This window comes from Neovison vison, chromosome 6 (assembly GCF_020171115.1).
Source record: "Neovison vison isolate M4711 chromosome 6, ASM_NN_V1, whole genome shotgun sequence".
NCBI classification, from domain to species: domain Eukaryota; kingdom Metazoa; phylum Chordata; class Mammalia; order Carnivora; family Mustelidae; genus Neogale; species Neogale vison.
Window position 1 is genome coordinate 209,445,151 of NC_058096.1, and position 18,290 is coordinate 209,463,440.

Genomic DNA, 18,290 nt, shown 5'->3' on the forward strand with positions numbered 1-18,290 from the left:
TTGCGCATCAAGAACATGCTACAATTAACCTATAAGATACGAACATCCGATAAGGAGTTTAAAAAGTCGTTCAAACTGCTATATGAGGACAAAAAAGCATGAAAGTGTTGCTATACATTTTTCTCAAGCGATGTTTTCTCTTAGTAGTACGACTAAATACTACTGATTGCCACTGTTAATGATTCCTATTGTGGTTTTGTTCATACAATAGCATTTCTGTAACAGGAAAATAAATATCACAGAATACATGTAATTTCAAATAAACACCCATTTTTCATATTTTTATGTTAAAATAATAAATTTGTGTGTGAATGTAATCATTATTACTCGACCGCTCTTCTCAGCCGTGTTGGCTCTGTAAGCCCGTCAACTCCAGTCCTGCCCAGGACCCCGAAGGCGGGGCCTCTCCCGCCGGGAAACCGTCCTGGGACCCCTGCCCCTAATAAGTCCCACCCCTTCGCCTGTCCAGGCCTCGCCCCCAGAACCCCAGCACTTCTATAATTGACCCCGCCTCCTCAGAGTTCAGGCTCCGCCCCTGACAATCCAAACTGGTCAGTGCGGGGTAGTCCCCGACAAGGGCTCCCCTGTTCCGGTTCGGGTGTCAAGGTGGAGCCCAGCCCGCCTCGCCCCTTCCGGTCCCAGTCCGGCGTGGCAGGGCCAGCAGGCAGCTTTAGCCCTTTCAAGACTCTGTCATGGCCGCGCCCTGCCTCTCCTTCCGGCCTCAGCCTGTCATGGCGGCGCCTTGAGTAACAACTTCTGAACCTAACTCCTAACGATCTCCGGCTCTTCCTACCCTCCGGCCGCCATGGCAGCGCCCGGGGATCACCGGAAGTACAACTTCGGAAGTGAGGCGGTGCTTCTGCCCGGAAGCGAGCGCGGCGCTGGGAAAGATGGCGGCGGCTGCGGCGGCGGCGGTGGGCAACGCGGTCCCTTGCGGGGCCCGGCCTTGCGGGGCCCGGCCCGGCGGGCAGCCCAAGTCCGGGCCGCAGCCACGCACCCTCCTCGCCGCTGGTCCGGCGCTTATAGCGAGCGGCGACGAGCTGGTCGCAGCCGTGTGGCCGTACCGGCGGCTGGCGCTGCTGCGGCGCCTCACGGTGCTGCCGTTCGCAGGACTGCTCTACCCCGCCTGGCTAGGCGCCGCGGCTGCCGGTTGCTGGGGCTGGGGCAACAGCTGGGTGCAAATCCCTGAAGCCGCGCTGCTCGTGCTCGCCACCATCTGCCTCGCGCACGCGCTCACCTTCCTCTCGGGGCATTGGTCCGTGCACGCGCACTGCGCGCTCACCTGCACCCCGGTAAGTGCGCGGGCACGAGCCCGACCCCCGCCTGGGTCGGGCCTTGCGGCGGGTCCCGAGTCGCGATGTTCCTGTCAGTCCGCACCCCATCCCGGGCTTCCCGTTTGCTGGGCCTGAGTCCCCAACGGTGCCCTCTGGGTGGCTAAATCCTGGCCCCGCTACTGACTTGCTCTGCGACCCTGGCACGGGTTACTTCCCTTCCTTGGAATACCTCCCTGGTGTGGTCATTTAGATTCGATAGGGTAATACCTATAAAAAGCTCAGTGTAGGCTCCGGCATAGTCTCTCTTTGGTTTGGCTTGTTCATGCTAGCTGGCTTGTTACTGCTACCATACTAGCGAGTACTAGGTTTTTTTTTTTTTTTTCTAGAAATAGTGTGTCCTTACTTTGGTTTTCAAAGTGTGAGGCTAGACTTGCGGGGTGAGTGTCCCTATCTGTGGAGCTTGGTTTGAGAACTCTTGTTGTCCATTGCTTAGAGGCTCTTGAAATGCACTTGGATTGCAGCATTTAAGAGTAGCAGGAGCAGTTTGTCAGCAAATGACAACTGCGTGGAGCCTCTTCCTATCTGCCTCCAGGATGATGGTGGTGACAATGAGGACTTCTGTTGGAATACAGCAGCCTGGTAGAACTTCTGACCCTTAACCCCAAGGTCTGGATAGGGAGAGCTGCCCTGGGTCAGCAGTTACTGTTGGTGACTGCACCACTGCCCTCTGGGCCTGCCTCAGTTGACACTGGCATATTTGGGGCCATCTAGGGACACCAAGGTCCTGCCAGCCTCCCCTTTGATCCCACGTGTGCGGTGCTGAAGAAGGAGGGAAAGGGAAGGTCCTGAAGGGCTGCAGAAAGAGACGGGAAGGCCCCTGTCTTTGACTCCAAACATGGACTGAATCCTTTCTCTTCTGAGAGAATGGTTTTCCCAACAAGCCTTATCCCAGGGGAGGGGCTCAGACTTACAGGTAGCTTCAGGTCAGCACAATGAAAGACTCCAGTGAGGGACCGGAAAATTCAGGGAAGTTGGAGGGAGCGTGACAGCACCCCACACTTCCAACTGTCTTTTTTGACCAACAGCTAAAAAGCGTGTTAAATTCTTCCAGGGATGGAGGACAAGGAGGACAAGGGTGAGGATGGGCACATCTGGGTTTGCATCAGAGAGCTCAGACGGGTTCTTCTCTTTCGGTTTCACTTTCCCCTTGTGTAAAATGAGAACCGTAACACCCACTCGCCTTGCCACTCTGAGAAGCAGCAAAAAACTGCCAAGTGCTTGGTATGGTGGTGGCCCCGTGTAGCACTTTGCCCTTTTTCCCCCCCCACGATGTTACCAGCGTTTGTTAAGTCATCGTTGTTCTTTTCTGCCCACCCAGAGGCCCATGGACTCCCCAAGGGGCAGGGCCTTTCTCCTTTGTCCTGAGAGTTACCCTTTGGCACCTTGCGCCGAAAGCACACACACCACAGGGGCTGGTGGCCGGTGCAGCAGCAGTGAGGTGGGGGCAGCCCAGGCTTGAGAGCGCACTACCTGACTCTCCTCCAGCGACTCCAGGTCGTAGGTGCTGAGGAAACAGCGGTGAACAAACAGACAAAATCCCTTGCCTTCATGGTGCTGGTGGGAGACGTAGGGCCCGCGCTCAGCTGCTGCTGCTGCTAAAAAGAGGAAAACCTGGGCAGAGCAGAGGAACGTTGTGAGGGCCCTTCGTGTGGAGCCTCCTCCCGGGGTGGGGGTGGGGGTTGAGGGTGGGGGTGGGGGTGGGGAGGTCTCCTAAGAAGCTGACGTTTGAGCCAAGGCCCGGAGCTGACTGTGACCCTATGTTTCAGGCAGAGAAAACGCTCGTGCTTGAGCCTCCTTGTCCCTCGTCACTTCGGGACGTGAAATGAGTAGTTGAGAGAGGAGATGCAGAGCAGCAGCAGGCCAGTGCGCTGTGACAGGGCATGGTCCATGTGGTTTGAGGGTGCAGGTCATGCAGGGGACATTCTTCCTGTTTGAGTTCGGCAGGGCCCCAGGCACTGGGTGCTGTCCGTCACTGAGATTTTTATGATAGGAGACCAGACACGTGGTGAGGTGGTGTCTTTGTCTCAGCGACATACTGCAGAGTGGACAGGCCAGAGCTGGTGTGCTTGCAAACTCCCGGGGCTGGGTGGGCTGTGGAGCTGGGAGGTGGAGAAGGGCTCAGTTGTAGCTCTTTGCCTCTCATAGGAGTATGACCCCAGCAAAGCAACCTTCGTGAAGGTGGTGCCAACCCCCAACAATGGCTCCACTGAGCTTGTGGCCCTGCACCGGGATGAGGTAGGGACCAGCTGCCGGGCTGCTCAGCATGGGGCTTGGGTGGGCCTCCCAGGCACCAACGGATGGACACCCCCAGGTGCGGGCCTTCTGCCATAGACAGCGCCTCCTCCCACAGGGCGAAGACGGACAAGAGGTGCTGTCCTTCGAATTCCAGAAGATCAAGTATTCCTACGACGCCCTGGAGAAGAAACGCTTCCTCCCTGTGGCCTTTCCCGTGGGGAATGCCTTCTCGTACTACCAGAGCAATAGGGGGTTCCAGGAGGACTCAGAGATCCGTGCAGCTGAGAAGAAGTTTGGGAGCAACAAGTGAGTCCCGGTGTCCCCATGCGTGGTGACAGGGCTGGTCCTCTGCCCATGGTCACAGCATGGACCCCTGGCCAAGCCAGGGGCTCCTTTCCTACTTCTGCCCTGCCGCACTCCTGAGTCCTAGTGCCTGGGAAAAGGGGTAATGGGGTGGAGGGGTCCAGAGCACATGCCAGGTGAGGATGACGGCCACCTTTTGAGAAACGTGCTCTAGTCCTGTCTCCCCTGGACTTTCCTGCTGACAGGGACCCTGGTGGTCTCTCCAGCAGGAACACATTTGGCTCTTCATGGGAGCCTAGCCCGAGGCCCCAGAGAGACTGTTGATCCTCGTTTTGTAATTATTGTAGGGTTTCTCTTTGGTTCTAAATTTTTCTTTTAAGTGTCAGTTGTCACCGTGCTCCTCTTAATCCTCCCAGCACTTTGGGAAGAGTGATAAAAGGAGTTGTCGGTGATCACCATAGCTCTCCTCGGTACCAGGTGTGAGGGCAGATGCCCTATACACGCTCCCTCCCTTTAATCCTTGAAACCACCAGTGCCCACATGTGACTGGGAGGGGCAGAGCCAGGCTTCAGACCCCCTTGTTCATCATCAGAGCCCCTGGCCCTGCAATCATGAGAAGGCCTCCACCTGAAAACTCTCAGAACTTTTAGGGAATTCTTCCCCGACTCAGTGTCTTTTAAAAAATTATTATAAGCTGTATTATCATAAGTAGCGATGTAATGGGAAGTTTTTTGTTTTTTTTTTAAAGGATTTTATTTATTTGACAGACAAAGATCACAAGTAGACAGAGAAGCAGGCAGAGAGAGAGTGGGGGAAGCAGGCTCCCCGCCAAGCAGGGAACCTGATACGGGGTTCGATCCCAGGACCCTGGGATCATGACCTGAGCTGAAGGCAGAGGTTTTAACCCACTGAGCCACCCAGGCACCCCATAATGGGAAGATTCATAAGAAGTTTTTACCTATCCTCCCTGCCTGAGGTCAGCCTTCATGGTGGCCTGGGATGTCCCCTTTCCCACCTTCCCGGCTCATGCAAAGTTACCCAGATAACACACAGTGAGGCCTGGTGGTGTTTTTTTGTTCTCACTACAGCGGTTGCTTTTTCTCACATCCCGTACCTGGGACATACCTCCAAGGGCAGGGCGAGGTGGCCCTGGTTGACCTGGCTGGTCCCCTGGCCAGGCTGGGCCACCACACACAGTACCACAGAACACACCTTTAGGCCCTGCTTCTCAAATCCTGGGACTTTTATGAAGGGAGTTTCAGGAAAATTTTAGCTCCAGAACTCCCCGCTCCGACTCAGGGTGGGGCTCAAGCCTCAGAAGACTCAGCAGTGCCCAGCTGCCGGGCCTTCTTTGTGGCAGCTTCAGGGCTCCCGTGCCACAGTCGGGTGCTCCTTCTCTGCCTGCATTCTTACTCAACCTGATGACGGGTTCTTACACTAGCCCCGCTTGGGTGGGCGGCTGCCTGAACAGCCTGTCTGTTGCTGCTTCGGAAGCTTTACCTGGGTTCTGCGGAGGCAGGCTGGCAGCAGTTAGCAAGCTGGCCCCAGTGCTTCGGGGACAAGGAGAGCCGTAGTTGAGTAGAATGTGCCTTCTGAGTTCTCATTTCCCGGGGAGGCTTGCAGTGCCCCGGGTCGGGGGTGTCCAGGTAGGGCCTCTGAGGCCTCATACCTGAACAGGATGTGGGGGTCTGGTCTCTTGCAGGGCTGAGATGGTGGTGCCTGACTTCTCGGAGTTGTTCAAAGAGAGAGCCACAGCACCCTTCTTTGTGTTCCAGGTAAAGCAGCAGCTTGGAGCCTATTCCACCCCTTTCTTCCTCTTCCTTAGGGCTTTCACAGCCCAAGCAGTCTCCGTCTCCAGCCCTGAAATTCTCTTTGTGTCCTCATGGGTCTGAGCTCCTGGGTGGAACAGCCTTTGGTGTGCCTTCCCAGCCTCCACAGGTGTCTCCGTGTGCTCCCGTGGATGGCTGGGCGGGGGTGTAGACACAGAGGCTGTGTCCTGCAGGTGTTTTGCGTGGGGCTCTGGTGTCTGGACGAGTACTGGTACTACAGTGTCTTCACGCTTTCCATGCTGGTGGCCTTCGAGGCCTCCCTGGTGCAGCAGCAGATGCGCAACATGTCAGAGATCCGGAAGATGGGCAACAAGCCCCACCTGATCCAGGTGTGGCCAGCGGGGAGACGGGGATTGGGGGGGACACCTGTCAGTCTTGGGGTGGCCCCAGCGCGAGGGAGGCCCCTGCGTCGTGCGCACTGTGGGACCCAGAGCTGACGGGCCCTCACCTCTGCCCAGGTCTACCGGAGCCGGAAGTGGAGGCCCATCGCCAGCGATGAGATTGTCCCCGGAGACATCGTCTCCATTGGTGAGGCGCGCTTCTGGTCTGTCCCGGTGGGAGCCCTTTGTCTCAGCTCCTCACGCCGATGTTCTGTCCCTTCCCCCAGGTCGCTCCCCACAGGAGAACCTAGTGCCATGTGACGTGCTGCTGCTGCGGGGCCGTTGCATCGTGGACGAGGCCATGCTTACCGGGGAGTCGGTGCCACAGATGAAGGTGCGGGGTGGGGCACAGGGGTCCAGGCTACCTAGGTGTGCCATTGGCCTGTTGGTGGGGGAGGCAGAGGGCTGGTGGCTGGGCCACCATCCTGCCCAGGCGTGGATAGAGGAGGGACGGAGCCCTGGCCTACGAGGCTAGAAGAGGAGGAGGAGAAGCAGTCACTGGAAGCCGCCAGATTTCCTGGTGGTCTTGCCCCCTGGAGGAGGGAGAGCTGGGTGAGAAGAGGGAAGGTGAGAGCGGCTGAGATCGTCAGGGCTTGTCCAGGGGAGGGACTAGAGATGTCGGACTGAGGTGGGCTGAGGGAAGCCAGGAGTGCACAGATTCTCAGGCCAGTTGCCAGATCACGAGGAGTTGATACTGCACGTGCAGGTGGAGAGAAGACAGGGTGGGCTGCCCAGTCAGATATGCTGCATTAGGCCAGGAGCCCTGCGAGGGTCAGAGTGAGTGGGGCCAGAGGAGGGGGCTGCGGCGGGAGTACCCTCACCATCCTCTCGTTCCTCCTTAGGAGCCCATCGAAGACCTTAACCCTAACCGGGTGTTGGACCTCCAGGCTGACTCCCGGCTCCATGTCATCTTTGGGGGCACCAAGGTGGTGCAGCACATCCCCCCGCAGAAGGCTACCACGGGCCTGAAGCGTAGGTGCCTTGGGGGGTCTGGGGTGTCCTGGCCCCGCCACCCCCACTCCCAGCCACCCCATCTGCTTGGCTGTGAGGGAGTAGGGGTGAACAGACACACAGGATGCCTGTCTTGTTTGTCCCTGCAGCTGTCGACAACGGGTGTGTGGCCTACGTTCTCAGGACCGGATTCAACACATCCCAGGTGTGGACCCTTGTCTGGTTCTGGGGAAGGTTGGCCCCAGGGTGGGTGGCAGACAGTTGAGATGGTGGCTGTTTCAGACCTCAGGACATCCTTGCCACAGACTTATTCTGACTCCACGTACCAGCCTGGGACCAGGGTGTGGACGTGAGCCCTGCACCAGGCTCCCTGTCCTCTGCTGGGGTTCTAGTGCGGAGCACACACAGCAAACAAGCTATTGCCATACACACTGGGGTCATGGTCAGTCACGCCCGTAAACTCTTCACTGAAGTGTGATGCGGGCTGCCTCGTAGAGGTGATTGGCTAGCCCTCTTTCTGGAAGACTCAGTTCCCTATCTCAGCCACTTTTTCCCCTGACCCCCAATTTCGGGCCACTGGTCTCTATAGCCCTTAGCTGAGCAGCAGCCACCAACCTAGCTGTGTGGTCCCCTGTGTCATGGCTGCAGGACTCAACAGGTGGGCCCAGGGCAGGCACTCCCCATTAACAGAGGGAGAATCTGGCCCTGGTGCTCTCTGGTGCAGGAGGCCAACCCCACCAGGAAAGGCCTCTAATCCTCTCGCTCTCTAGGGCAAGCTGCTGCGCACCATCCTCTTCGGAGTCAAGAGGGTGACTGCAAACAACCTGGAGACCTTCATTTTCATCCTCTTCCTCCTGGTCTTTGCCATTGCAGCAGCTGCCTACGTGTGGATTGAAGGTATGTGCTGGGGCCCCTCCCCTGTTGGTGGGCCTTGTCCCCACGGACAGCCCCCAGGCTGGCAGGCCCTGTCTCTGCAGGCACCAAGGACCCCAGCCGGAACCGCTACAAGCTGTTTCTGGAATGCACACTGATCCTCACCTCGGTCGTGCCCCCTGAGCTACCCATCGAGTTGTCTCTGGCCGTCAACACCTCCCTCATTGCCCTGGCCAAGCTGTGTGAGTGCCTGGGACGGGGCTGGGGTGCTGAGTGGGCTGGGGCCTAGCAGAACCCCTGACCCTGGGTCCCCACTTCCAGACATGTACTGCACAGAGCCTTTCCGGATCCCATTTGCTGGCAAGGTAGAGGTGTGCTGCTTCGACAAGACAGGGACCCTGACTAGCGACAGCCTGGTCGTCCGTGGGGTGGCTGGGCTCAGGTGAGTATGGGTGGCCTGGGCCTCTTGCCTAGCAGGTGGCTTTCTGGGATCTTAAGGGACAGAGAGCACCTGCTTGGAGCTCTCACCGTGTTCACAGAAGTCTGATTGGGGGTGGGGGGCTCCCCTATATTTCTCAGTGTGACAGCAGTGTGGTGGCTTGGCTCCATCCCAGGCAGCCATATGATCTCTAGGGCGTCCATGAGATGGGCATGGGTGTCACGAGGACCAAGACTGTGCATCTCTCTCAGCCCCTGCAACGACTGGCATAGAGTGGGGGCCCGTCCCTCATCCTGGCTAGCAATTCCCAGGGGTCGCTCTGCTCTATAACCAGCTATTCCTTCTCTTTACAGAGACGGGAAGGAGGTCACTCCTGTGTCCAATATCCCTGTAGAAACGCACCGTGCTCTGGCCTCATGCCACTCCCTCATGCAGCTGGACGATGGCACCCTTGTGGGTGACCCACTCGAGAAGGCTATGCTGACAGCCGTGGACTGGACTCTGACCAAAGGTGAGGGGCTGGAGCTTCGGGCCCAGTGATGAACGGCCAGCCATAACACCCCCGGGAAGACGTACTGCACCCCTCAGAGACACCCATGTGTCCAACACAGGGGCAGGCAGGCCCAAAGTTCTGATGGTCCCTTAGGTGGGTGGGCACAGGCTCATGTCTGACCTGAGACAGTCCACCTCTTGGGAGTAGAACCTGCCCCACCCTGCCAGAAGCCATGGTCAGGGTCCTTTGGGAGCAGGTCTCCCAGTTCTGACCCTTCCTGGAGCAAGGAGCACCCCCCACAACTCCCCACACCCCGTAGGGTCCGGGTCTGGGGGTCGGTGGGGGAAGAGAGGGGCGGAAAGGGAAGGCGGGGGCTTGGCTGCCTCTTTGGAGCGAAGGCCCTCAGGATTCGTACTTATTTGTTTCCAGATGAGAAAGTATTCCCCCGAAGTATTAAAACTCAGGGGCTGAAAATTCACCAGCGCTTTCATTTTGCCAGTGCCCTAAAGCGAATGTCCGTGCTCGCCTCCTATGAGAAGCTAGGCTCCACTGATCTCTGCTACATCGCGGCTGTGAAGGGGGCCCCTGAAACCCTGCACTCCATGGTGAGCCAGCCCCGGCCCCGGGGGAAGGGGGGCGCGGGGCGGTCGGTGACATCCCCTGCGTTCCCTGCAGTTCGCCCAGTGCCCACCTGACTACCACCACATCCACACGGAGATTTCCCGGGAAGGAGCCCGAGTCCTGGCGCTGGGGTACAAGGAGCTGGGGCACCTCACCCACCAGCAGGTAAGGGCCCAGGCTTCCTACCTCTTGGCCCCTTGTCCATACAGCCTTCTGTTTCCTGCAGCTTTACCATGAGCAGGCAGGATTCTGGCTTCCTCCTTCTGGGCCCCTACCTTGGCAGGCCCTGAGTAGCACTCAGCCCCGAGTCCCTTCTCTGCTGCATGCCCTGCCCCTTATGGGGTCCCATGCCATCCTGGCTCTTAAGGCCACTCCCTGCAGAGCACAGTCGGACCCCACCTCCATCCAGCCTCTTACCCCACACCCTTGGGTCCTCACACCTCCCAAGGGATCATCAGGAGGCACCTTGGATTCCTTTCTCCAGCGCAGTCTGTCCCTGCCCTGCCCAGCCACCCCGTTACCACATGGTCGTGGGGTGACTCCAGCTCTGTCACACCCCATGTCCTGTCGGTTATCGGCCCTGCTCCCACCTCCGCCATCAGTACTGCTTTCTCTGCTTCCCCCTTACCTCTCATCCAGTCCACTTCTACCTGACGGCTGAGATATCCTTCCAGAATACACAACAGGTCGTGGCTCAGTGCCCTGCCCTAAGAACCAGCCTGCTCGGTGCCACTCCCTGAGTTGGTCTGCCCCATTTCCCTGTTTTCATTTCTTGTGGCAGCTAGTGTTCTGATTTCTGTGACTTTATTATACATCTTTTCTGGTGGAAGGCAAGCTCTGTGAGGGCAAGAGTTTGGGGTTTCTGGTATGAGATTCCAGGTGAGCATGTGCTCAGTGAATAATAAAAAAGGGTTTGACTTTACTGTCTTGAAAGCTGAGTTACACAGGCTCGTGCCCTGCTGTTGCGCACAGCAGGCAGTAAAGGCCCTGTGGTTGGGGGGACCACACAGCACTGCCAAGGCCCTGTGGGTCCAGGGTGCCTGGCGTCCTCCCCACTTCTCACCTAACCCTCAGATGTTCTTCCTGTAAGGATGGGCCAGTCTTGACCTCCCCCCACCGCAGCTCAGAAATGGAGCAAAGATGGGTCATGAGGGTATCCCTTTGTCCCTACACAGGCCCGGGAGATCAAACGGGAGGCCCTGGAGTGCAACCTCAAGTTCGTCGGCTTCATCGTGGTCTCCTGCCCGCTCAAGGCTGACTCTAAGGCTGTGATCCGAGAGATCCAAAATGCATCCCACCGGGTACAGCTGCTGGACCCCTCCCCACTGGGCCCCAGGGGTGTGTGGGCAGGTGGGTGGGTCTTGGCTCCTTCTTCCAGAGAGGATGATATAGTAGCAGAGGACAGTTCCTCCCTCAGTGGGGCAGGTCTCAGTAGCAAGGGTGTCTTTCTTGAATTTTGGCCGAGCGCCATCATGGCTCTGGTGCTGACGCTGTCCCTCATCTGAGGATGCTTTGGGACCTCGTCTGTGCCCACCCTTCTCAAGTTGCGTCCTTGGCCCCCAGCATCCCTGGGAGGTGAGGGCGATTCCCCCACTGCACCCCATCCCAGAGAGGAAGCGCTGGGCCGGGACAGGGAATGCAGAGGCAACTCGAGGATAGGCCACATGCATCTGTCCTGTGGTTTCTGTTTTCTAGTTTGGGACTCAGGATGCAGTTTAGGCTGTGGGAGGTGAGTGAGCAGTGTCAGAGGTGGTGACATGAGTAGCCCCCACCTGGCCCTCAGCCGTCACAGCCCATCTTCCTGTCCCCAGGCTCTCCATGAAAAAGCTGGAGCATCTGTCCCCCACTTCCTGGGGCAGCTTCCAAGCCAAGAGGGTCCACAGCAACGGCTGGTTCTTAGTCTATATTACAAAGAAAGGCTGTGGGTGTTCTCAGTCACATACACGTGTATCCGTTTGCATAAAACGCTACCAGGCTGGGGTGGATTGTGGCCCCTGGAAGCCCATTCTGCATCGGAGCCAACACCTCTTTCTGTGGCTCTCCTCAGAGGGACCTCAGCCACCAGGTCTCCAGGCTGGAGCTCTGACCTGCTGGGCCCTGCCCCATGGAGCCTCTGTCCTCTCCGCAGGTGGTCATGATCACTGGTGATAACCCGCTCACTGCCTGCCACGTGGCCCAGGAGCTGCACTTCATTGAAAAGGCACAGACACTGATCCTGCAGCCTCCCACAGAGAAAGGTGAGGTACCTTGGGGCTGTAGGCTGGGGGGAACCTGAATCCAAGAACAGCCCGTCTGGTGGCCCGCTGGCATCTCAGGCCTGAGCGAGAACACCCAGTGTCATCCGGAACCTGTGAACCCCAGCCTGTGGAACATGGCTACGCCTTGTCAGCACGCTCGGGCCCTTGGGCCGAGGAGCTCCACACCTGCATGTCCGGCAGTGTGTGGGCCATCACTGGGTTTGGGATCAGGGACAACTGAAGACTGGGGTGCTTGGTTGTCATCAGAGTAGGCCGTGTTTCCTATTCTCAGGCCTGCTATGGGCCTGGCACGCAGCCTGTGCAAGGTGAGGGCTCCCCTCCTTAGCACAGGGATGCTGGCATTCTTGCTCGGCATGGCCAGACCCCAGGCAGAGGGCTTGGTATGTGTGACTGTGTTGATCTCTGCCCCATATGGGAGGCCTTATCATCCCTGTACCACGGAGGAGGAAACGGAACAGGTGTGCTGTTGGGGCCCCCACTTTATAGACAGGGAGATAGAAGTAAACTCACCCTACTTCGGCTAATCAAGTGACACTGTGACTAAGGATTTGAACCCAGATGTCCCGACTCCAGAGCTCTGGTCACTCCTGAGTATCCAAACTGAGTGCAAATTGTGACCCAAAGTAGAGCCAACTGAGAGGCAAAGCCAGTGTGGAGTCTGTCAGATGCTGACAGGTGGTTCCTGGCGGGAGAGCCACACAGGCTGCAGGTTAGAGGAGGGTGCTAGCTTCTGGAACGATGCCAGGTTCTAGAATTTCGCAGCCCTTCTAGTCTGCACTGTTGGTCCCAGATCTCTCATCTCTGTCTCGGCTCCAGGCACTAAACTCTTGCGGAGCCTGGAGATTGTAGGCAGGTGGCCCCGAGGTGGTTAGCAGGACCGCCGATTGACTGGTGAAGCTGCTCAACAAAACAGTCACAGCAGAAGCCAGGTGGAGATTGGTTTCCCTCCTGGCCAAGACTGCCCAGATGAGCTATATAGTGCCGGAAGGCGTCCCTCAGCCCTGCTGCTTTAAGCTCAGCGTCTGTCCATCTAGAAAGAGGAAGTGGTTGGCAAGCAGGGTCTGGCCCCAAGGAAGTGACTCAGGGGGCCCTGGCCCCAGAGGAGCAGGGTTTCAGGCAGGCCCCAGGCTCAGAGGTGCCTTGCCCCTGAGGTTAGGCTGTCTGGGTTTGAATCTGACCATTGTGTGGTCTCAGGCCAGTGGTCTAGGCTCTGGGTTCTTGAATCCTTTATAGCAGAAGGTTCTGTGAAGTCTGGGTTCCTGGGGTCTAGGGTGCAGGTGTGGACAGGGATTGCTAGGGCTAAAGAGGGGTGAGGGCCAAGAGGGTACTTCAGAGAGATAAGACTGGGACGGATTAGGTGGGGTCCACGTGAGGGGGACTTGCTAAACCCCTCTCTCTGACCCCGGGCTCCGGCCCTACAGGCCGACCCTGCGAGTGGCGCTCCATCGATGGCAGTGTCGTGCTGCCCCTGGCCAAGGGCTCCCCAAAGGCGCTGGCCCTGGAGCATGCACTGTGCCTCACGGGCGATGGCCTGGCCCACTTGCAGGCCGAGGACCCCCAGCAGCTGCTTCGCCTCATCCCCCACGTGCAGGTGTTCGCCCGTGTGGCCCCCAAGCAGAAGGTGTGTACAGAGGAGGCGGTGGGGGAGGCAGGCAGTGCCCTGGGGACGGCGCACAGCCCTCACTCAGCCTGTCTCTGCGCATGTAGGAGTTCGTCATCACCAGCCTGAAGGAGCTGGGCTACGTGACCCTCATGTGTGGCGACGGCACCAATGACGTGGGTGCCCTGAAGCACGCTGATGTGGGTGAGTCCCATGAACTGATGGACTGTCCCTTCCATCACTGTTCTGCCCACGCGGGCTTGGTGTCACAGATGCGTCACCAAGGGAGTTCTTTGAGGAGGTAGTGAGGGCACAGGGCAGGCGCCAGTGGGATGGGGATCTGAGGAGCTGTAGGCCTAGAAGGAACACCAGTATCTGAGGAGCAGTGCAGGGGTACGGGCATGGTGGGCACCTGGGAGCATCAGGAGCCAGCGAGGCTCCGGGGGCAGACACAGCTGGGTTCAGGCCTCCTGGCCTTGTATAGGGATCAGCTGGGGGGCTGAGGCCAGAGGCCAGGGAGAGCTGGGACAAGTGAGGATGCACAAATGGGAGCTGAGGCATTTGCCAGCCCTCCATAGCCTTGGTTCGCTATCAACAGAATGCGGTCAGCAGATTGGTATTTACAGACCAACCTGACCATATGTGGTGGCTCAAGTCTGTTAAGCATCCGGCTCTTGACGGTGGCTCAGGTCATGATCTCGGGATTGTGAGATCAAGGCCCATGTCAGGCTCCAGGCTTGGGATGGAACCTGCTTGAGATTCTCTCTCCCTCTGCTCCTCCCCTCCCTACACCCCTCACCCCACCTCTGTTCACATGCACACTCTTACGGGGGGACACATACACACTCTTTTCCTCTTTAAAAAAAAAAGAAAAAAAGAAAGAAATCTGATGTACTTAATAGCGTTTTCCAGATCCTTAACTGGTTTATTAATTGACAAATATGTCTTAGATTATGATCCTTGGTAGTAGACCATAGTAGACACAGCGTGCGTGTGTGTGTGTGTGTGTGTGAGAAAGAGAGCACGCGCGCGCGCACACACAAGCAGGGGGAGCGGCAGGCAGAGGGAGGAGAAGCAGACACCTGGTGAGCAAGGAGCCTAGTACAGAGCTCGATCCCAGGACCCTGAGATCATGACCAGAGCTGAAAGCAGAGGCTTAATCCACTGAGCCACCCAGACGGCCCTGGAAATCAGTTGGGTGTATTTGGGTTTTGCTTTCCAAATGCAGAAAGTAAGGTCTGAAACTAAGGTGCTCTCTGAGGCACTCTGTGGGGAGATCAGCTGCGATGGGGACGTTTGGCCCCTGTGAGCAGACATGGGCCAGCAGGCCTGGGGTGACAGGCCCCTCTAGGTCCAGACACACTCACATACCTCCCCTAGGTGTGGCACTCCTTGCCAACGCCCCTGAGCGAGTTGTTGAGCGGCGCCGACGGCCCCGAGACAGCCCTGTCCTCAGCAGCAGCGGAGGCCGGGCCCCCTCCAGGGCAGCCAAGCAGAGGTCAGGGCTCCCGCCCCCCGAGGAGCAGTTGGCCTCTCAGCGGGTAAGTCACAGGAGGTGGGGGTTACTGGCCCCCTTTGGTGGCCAGGTCTTACCTCCACTGCCTGTGCCGCAGGACCGCCTGAGCCAGGTGCTGCGGGAACTCGAGGATGAGAGCACGCCCATTGTGAAGCTGGGGGATGCCAGCATCGCTGCCCCTTTCACCTCCAAACTCTCTTCCATCCAGTGCAGTGAGTACCCCCACCCCAGTCCCTCCCCCGGTCCCGTTCTGATGCGCCCCCACGCCCACACCTTTCTCCCCTCCCGTGCCCCCACTGCAGTCTGCCACGTGATCAAGCAGGGCCGCTGCACACTGGTGACCACGCTGCAGATGTTCAAGATCCTGGCACTCAATGCCCTCATCTTGGCCTATAGCCAGAGTGTTCTCTACCTGGAGGGTGTCAAGTTCAGTGACTTCCAGGCCACGCTGCAGGGGCTGCTGCTGGCCGGCTGCTTCCTCTTCATCTCCCGCTCCAAGGTGGGCTGAGGCACAGGCAAAGCAGGGGTTCCCTCCCCAGACCAAGAATACCCTCTGCCTCTTTGGGCCGGCTAGGGAAGACTGATAAAGGCACCACGTGTCAGCCGTTTGTCTTCCCAGCCACCCTCAGGGTGGAAATTGTAATCCCACATGTTACAGATGGGGATCAGGGGACAGGCCAGGTGCACGCCGAAGCTCCCCAGAATGACACGACTTGGCCCCCAGCACTGTCCACCAGCTGGGGCCTCAGGTGGGCTACACAGCCTACAGGCAGAAAGGACAGATGGGGAGATGATTATCAAGACCACTCAGAAAGCATTCAGTGTCAGTGGAAATAAAAAGTGGGTCACAGGCTACAGGGGATGGTCTCGGGATCATTCAGGGGAGCCTTTGTGATGCTCGAAGAGCAAGGTAAATTTCTAGGAAGGAGGCAGAAAGGGTATAGATAGGTGTGGGCTGATGAAAGAAGCGTGCAGGGGCTGGAGGAGGTGGGAGGTGGGTTGTGTCAACCATGAACACCCACTGGGTCCCAGGGAGGGCTTTGGTTTGTTCTAGAACAAGGGGGAAGGGGGTGGATTTTAAGCACCCTGTGGCTGCTATGTGGAGTGTAGGCCTTCAGTGAGGGTGTAGTGGGATCCCGGCTAAGGGGCTGGGGAACCAGCAGGGCCCTGGGGTCTGGTGCTGACTTGTAACCTCCAGGATTTGGTGACTGCTCTCTACATGATTCTGGCTAGGAGGTTGGGAGTGGGGGGTGGGTAGGCCCAGGGTGAGCCTGGACCCTGAGCCCCCACCCACCCTGCCACTGCAGCCCCTCAAGACTCTCTCCCGAGAGCGGCCCCTGCCCAACATCTTCAACCTGTACACTGTCCTCACGGTCGTGCTCCAATTCTGTGTGCACTTCCTGAGTCTTGTCTACCTGTACAGCGAGGCCCAGGCCCGGAGTCCTGAGAAGTGAGTGCTGGCCTGGCCCGGGGCTTGGGGTGGGGCAGGGTGCTCCTAGGGGTGGCAGTGTCCTGATGGTGGTGGGTGCAGGAAGGTGAGCATGCAGACGTGGCCTGACCAGAGGGGTCGGCCAGGCTGAGACCTGGCTTTGTGCAGGGATAGTGTGGGTCAGAGAGTGACCCTGTCCCCTCTGTGTCACTGCAGGCAGGAGCAGTTTGTGGACCTGTACAAGGAGTTTGAGCCGAGCCTGGTCAACAGCACCGTGTACATCATGGCTATGGCCATGCAGATGGCCACCTTTGCCATCAACTACAAAGTGAGGCCCCGCCCCTGGCGAGTTCACCCTGCCCACTTTTGGGTGCCTGTAGCACGTGACTGTCCATCTGTCTGTCCCCACAGGGTCCACCGTTCATGGAGAGCCTGCCAGAGAACAGGCCCCTAGTGTGGAGCCTGGCCGTGTCGCTCCTGGCCATCGTGGGCCTGCTGCTTGGCTCCTCGCCTGACTTCAACAGTCAGTTTGGCCTCGTGGACATCCCCGTGGAGGTGAGTGGCCCCGTGGGTGTGGCCCCAGGGCTCAACCTGGGCCTGTCCACGGGCACTCAGTTCACCAGTGCTCCTTACCCTGCAGTTCAAGCTGGTCATCGCCCAGGTCCTGCTTCTGGACTTCTGCCTGGCGCTCCTGGCCGACCGTGTCCTGCAGTTCTTCCTGGGGACCCCGAAGCTGAAAGTGCCTTCCTGAGATGGCAGTGCTGGCACTTGCTGCCTGTGTTAGTGCCGCCGGGCGGGAGCCCCAAGAGGGAACACTGCCCCCATGGTGAGGTGGGCCCGGCCTTGCCACCAGGACTGACCAGAGCTGGGACCACCCCACAGCCACCTGAAGGCCTGGCTGGCAGAATCAGCCCTGGGCCGGCCCCTTTGGTAAATAAAGCCGCATCCACCATTTTAAGAAGCCCTGCCTCCACCTGTGTCTGCACTACTGGAGGGGTTGCGGTCCGGCCCCCTCCCTGGGAGCCACGAGGTCATTAACAACAACCCCTGCCGTCGGGATATTCAGTGCTTAGATGGGCTGAGCTCCAACCCCGGAGGCTTGTGATATTTCCTAATTTGACAAGCGCCTCCCTACGTCTGTGATGTTTCAGCTTCATCTTCTGGTCTCTTAGGCACTGGTGGAAACTTTTAGGATCAGTGGCATTTTCTTCTCTTCAGTAATATGTGAAATAACAGCACTCCTTCCTCTCACAGTGTGTTAGATGTGAGGAAGTCCCGTTCAAATTGTTGCAGATGCTACTTCTGGTCACGCTTGCCCCGAGGGCGCCATTCATCATCTGTCAGCCCAGCTTTGCAGCCCGGCTCCGCCCTTGTACTGACACCGTCCTTCCTTACAGAGGGCACGCACTCATTGCAACTCAGGAATTGTGAAGTAGGCAGCATGAAAGCAGAGTCATGGCTGTGGGAGATGTCCTGCCTTCTCAACAGCTAAGAACTTTAGAAAGCCAAGTTATAAACCTGTTTCTATTTATTTACTTATTTAGAGAGAGATAATGGGTAGGGGTAGGAGTATGGGTGGAAGAAGGAGAGAGCCTGAAGTGGGCCTCGATCCTAGGACACCAGGATCATGACTTGAGATGAAGGCGGGTGCTTAACCGAGTGATTAACTGGGTACCCAGTAAATCCATCTTTATTTCAAACTAGGAGTTCCACTAGGGGCACGAATGCATTTTTATGACTTGGACAAGTTGCGTGTGAGAATATGAGGCCTGGTATCCAGGCCCAGGCTTGAAGACAAACTCTGCCTCCCTGCTGATATCCATGAGGGGCTCACCACCCTTTCCCATCTTCACTCCTTGGTCATCCTCAGCAGTCTGTCCCTGTCCAGCTTCCCTATCAGGAGGACTGTGACCCATAGCCCAAGGAAAGCCCTGGGTTCCAAAGCAGGAAAAGGGCAGGGACCATCAGTGAATGACTGTGCGCATCACATGGACCGTGAGCACAGACCAAAGTGTATGGAAGTGTAAGG

The 18,290-nt window shown here is 57.9% G+C and overlaps 1 protein-coding gene across 1 annotated transcript; it reads left to right on the forward strand.

Moving 5' to 3' along the window:
• Nucleotides 1–890: 890 nt before the first annotated feature.
• ATP13A1 (ATPase 13A1) lies at nt 891–17,222 on the forward strand. Its single transcript, XM_044253768.1, has 26 exons — nt 891–1,292; nt 3,480–3,569; nt 3,685–3,875; nt 5,575–5,647; nt 5,875–6,030; nt 6,160–6,229; nt 6,309–6,415; nt 6,924–7,053; nt 7,182–7,237; nt 7,803–7,929; nt 8,010–8,147; nt 8,227–8,347; nt 8,698–8,855; nt 9,267–9,442; nt 9,513–9,623; nt 10,634–10,759; nt 11,587–11,695; nt 13,138–13,337; nt 13,424–13,520; nt 14,697–14,857; nt 14,930–15,044; nt 15,135–15,331; nt 16,140–16,282; nt 16,478–16,589; nt 16,673–16,816; nt 16,902–17,222. Exons 1-26 carry the CDS (start codon nt 891–893, stop codon nt 17,010–17,012), a joined length of 3,621 nt encoding a protein of 1,206 aa, XP_044109703.1. The 3' UTR covers nt 17,013–17,222.
• The last annotated feature ends 1,068 nt before the right edge of the window (nt 17,223–18,290 follow it).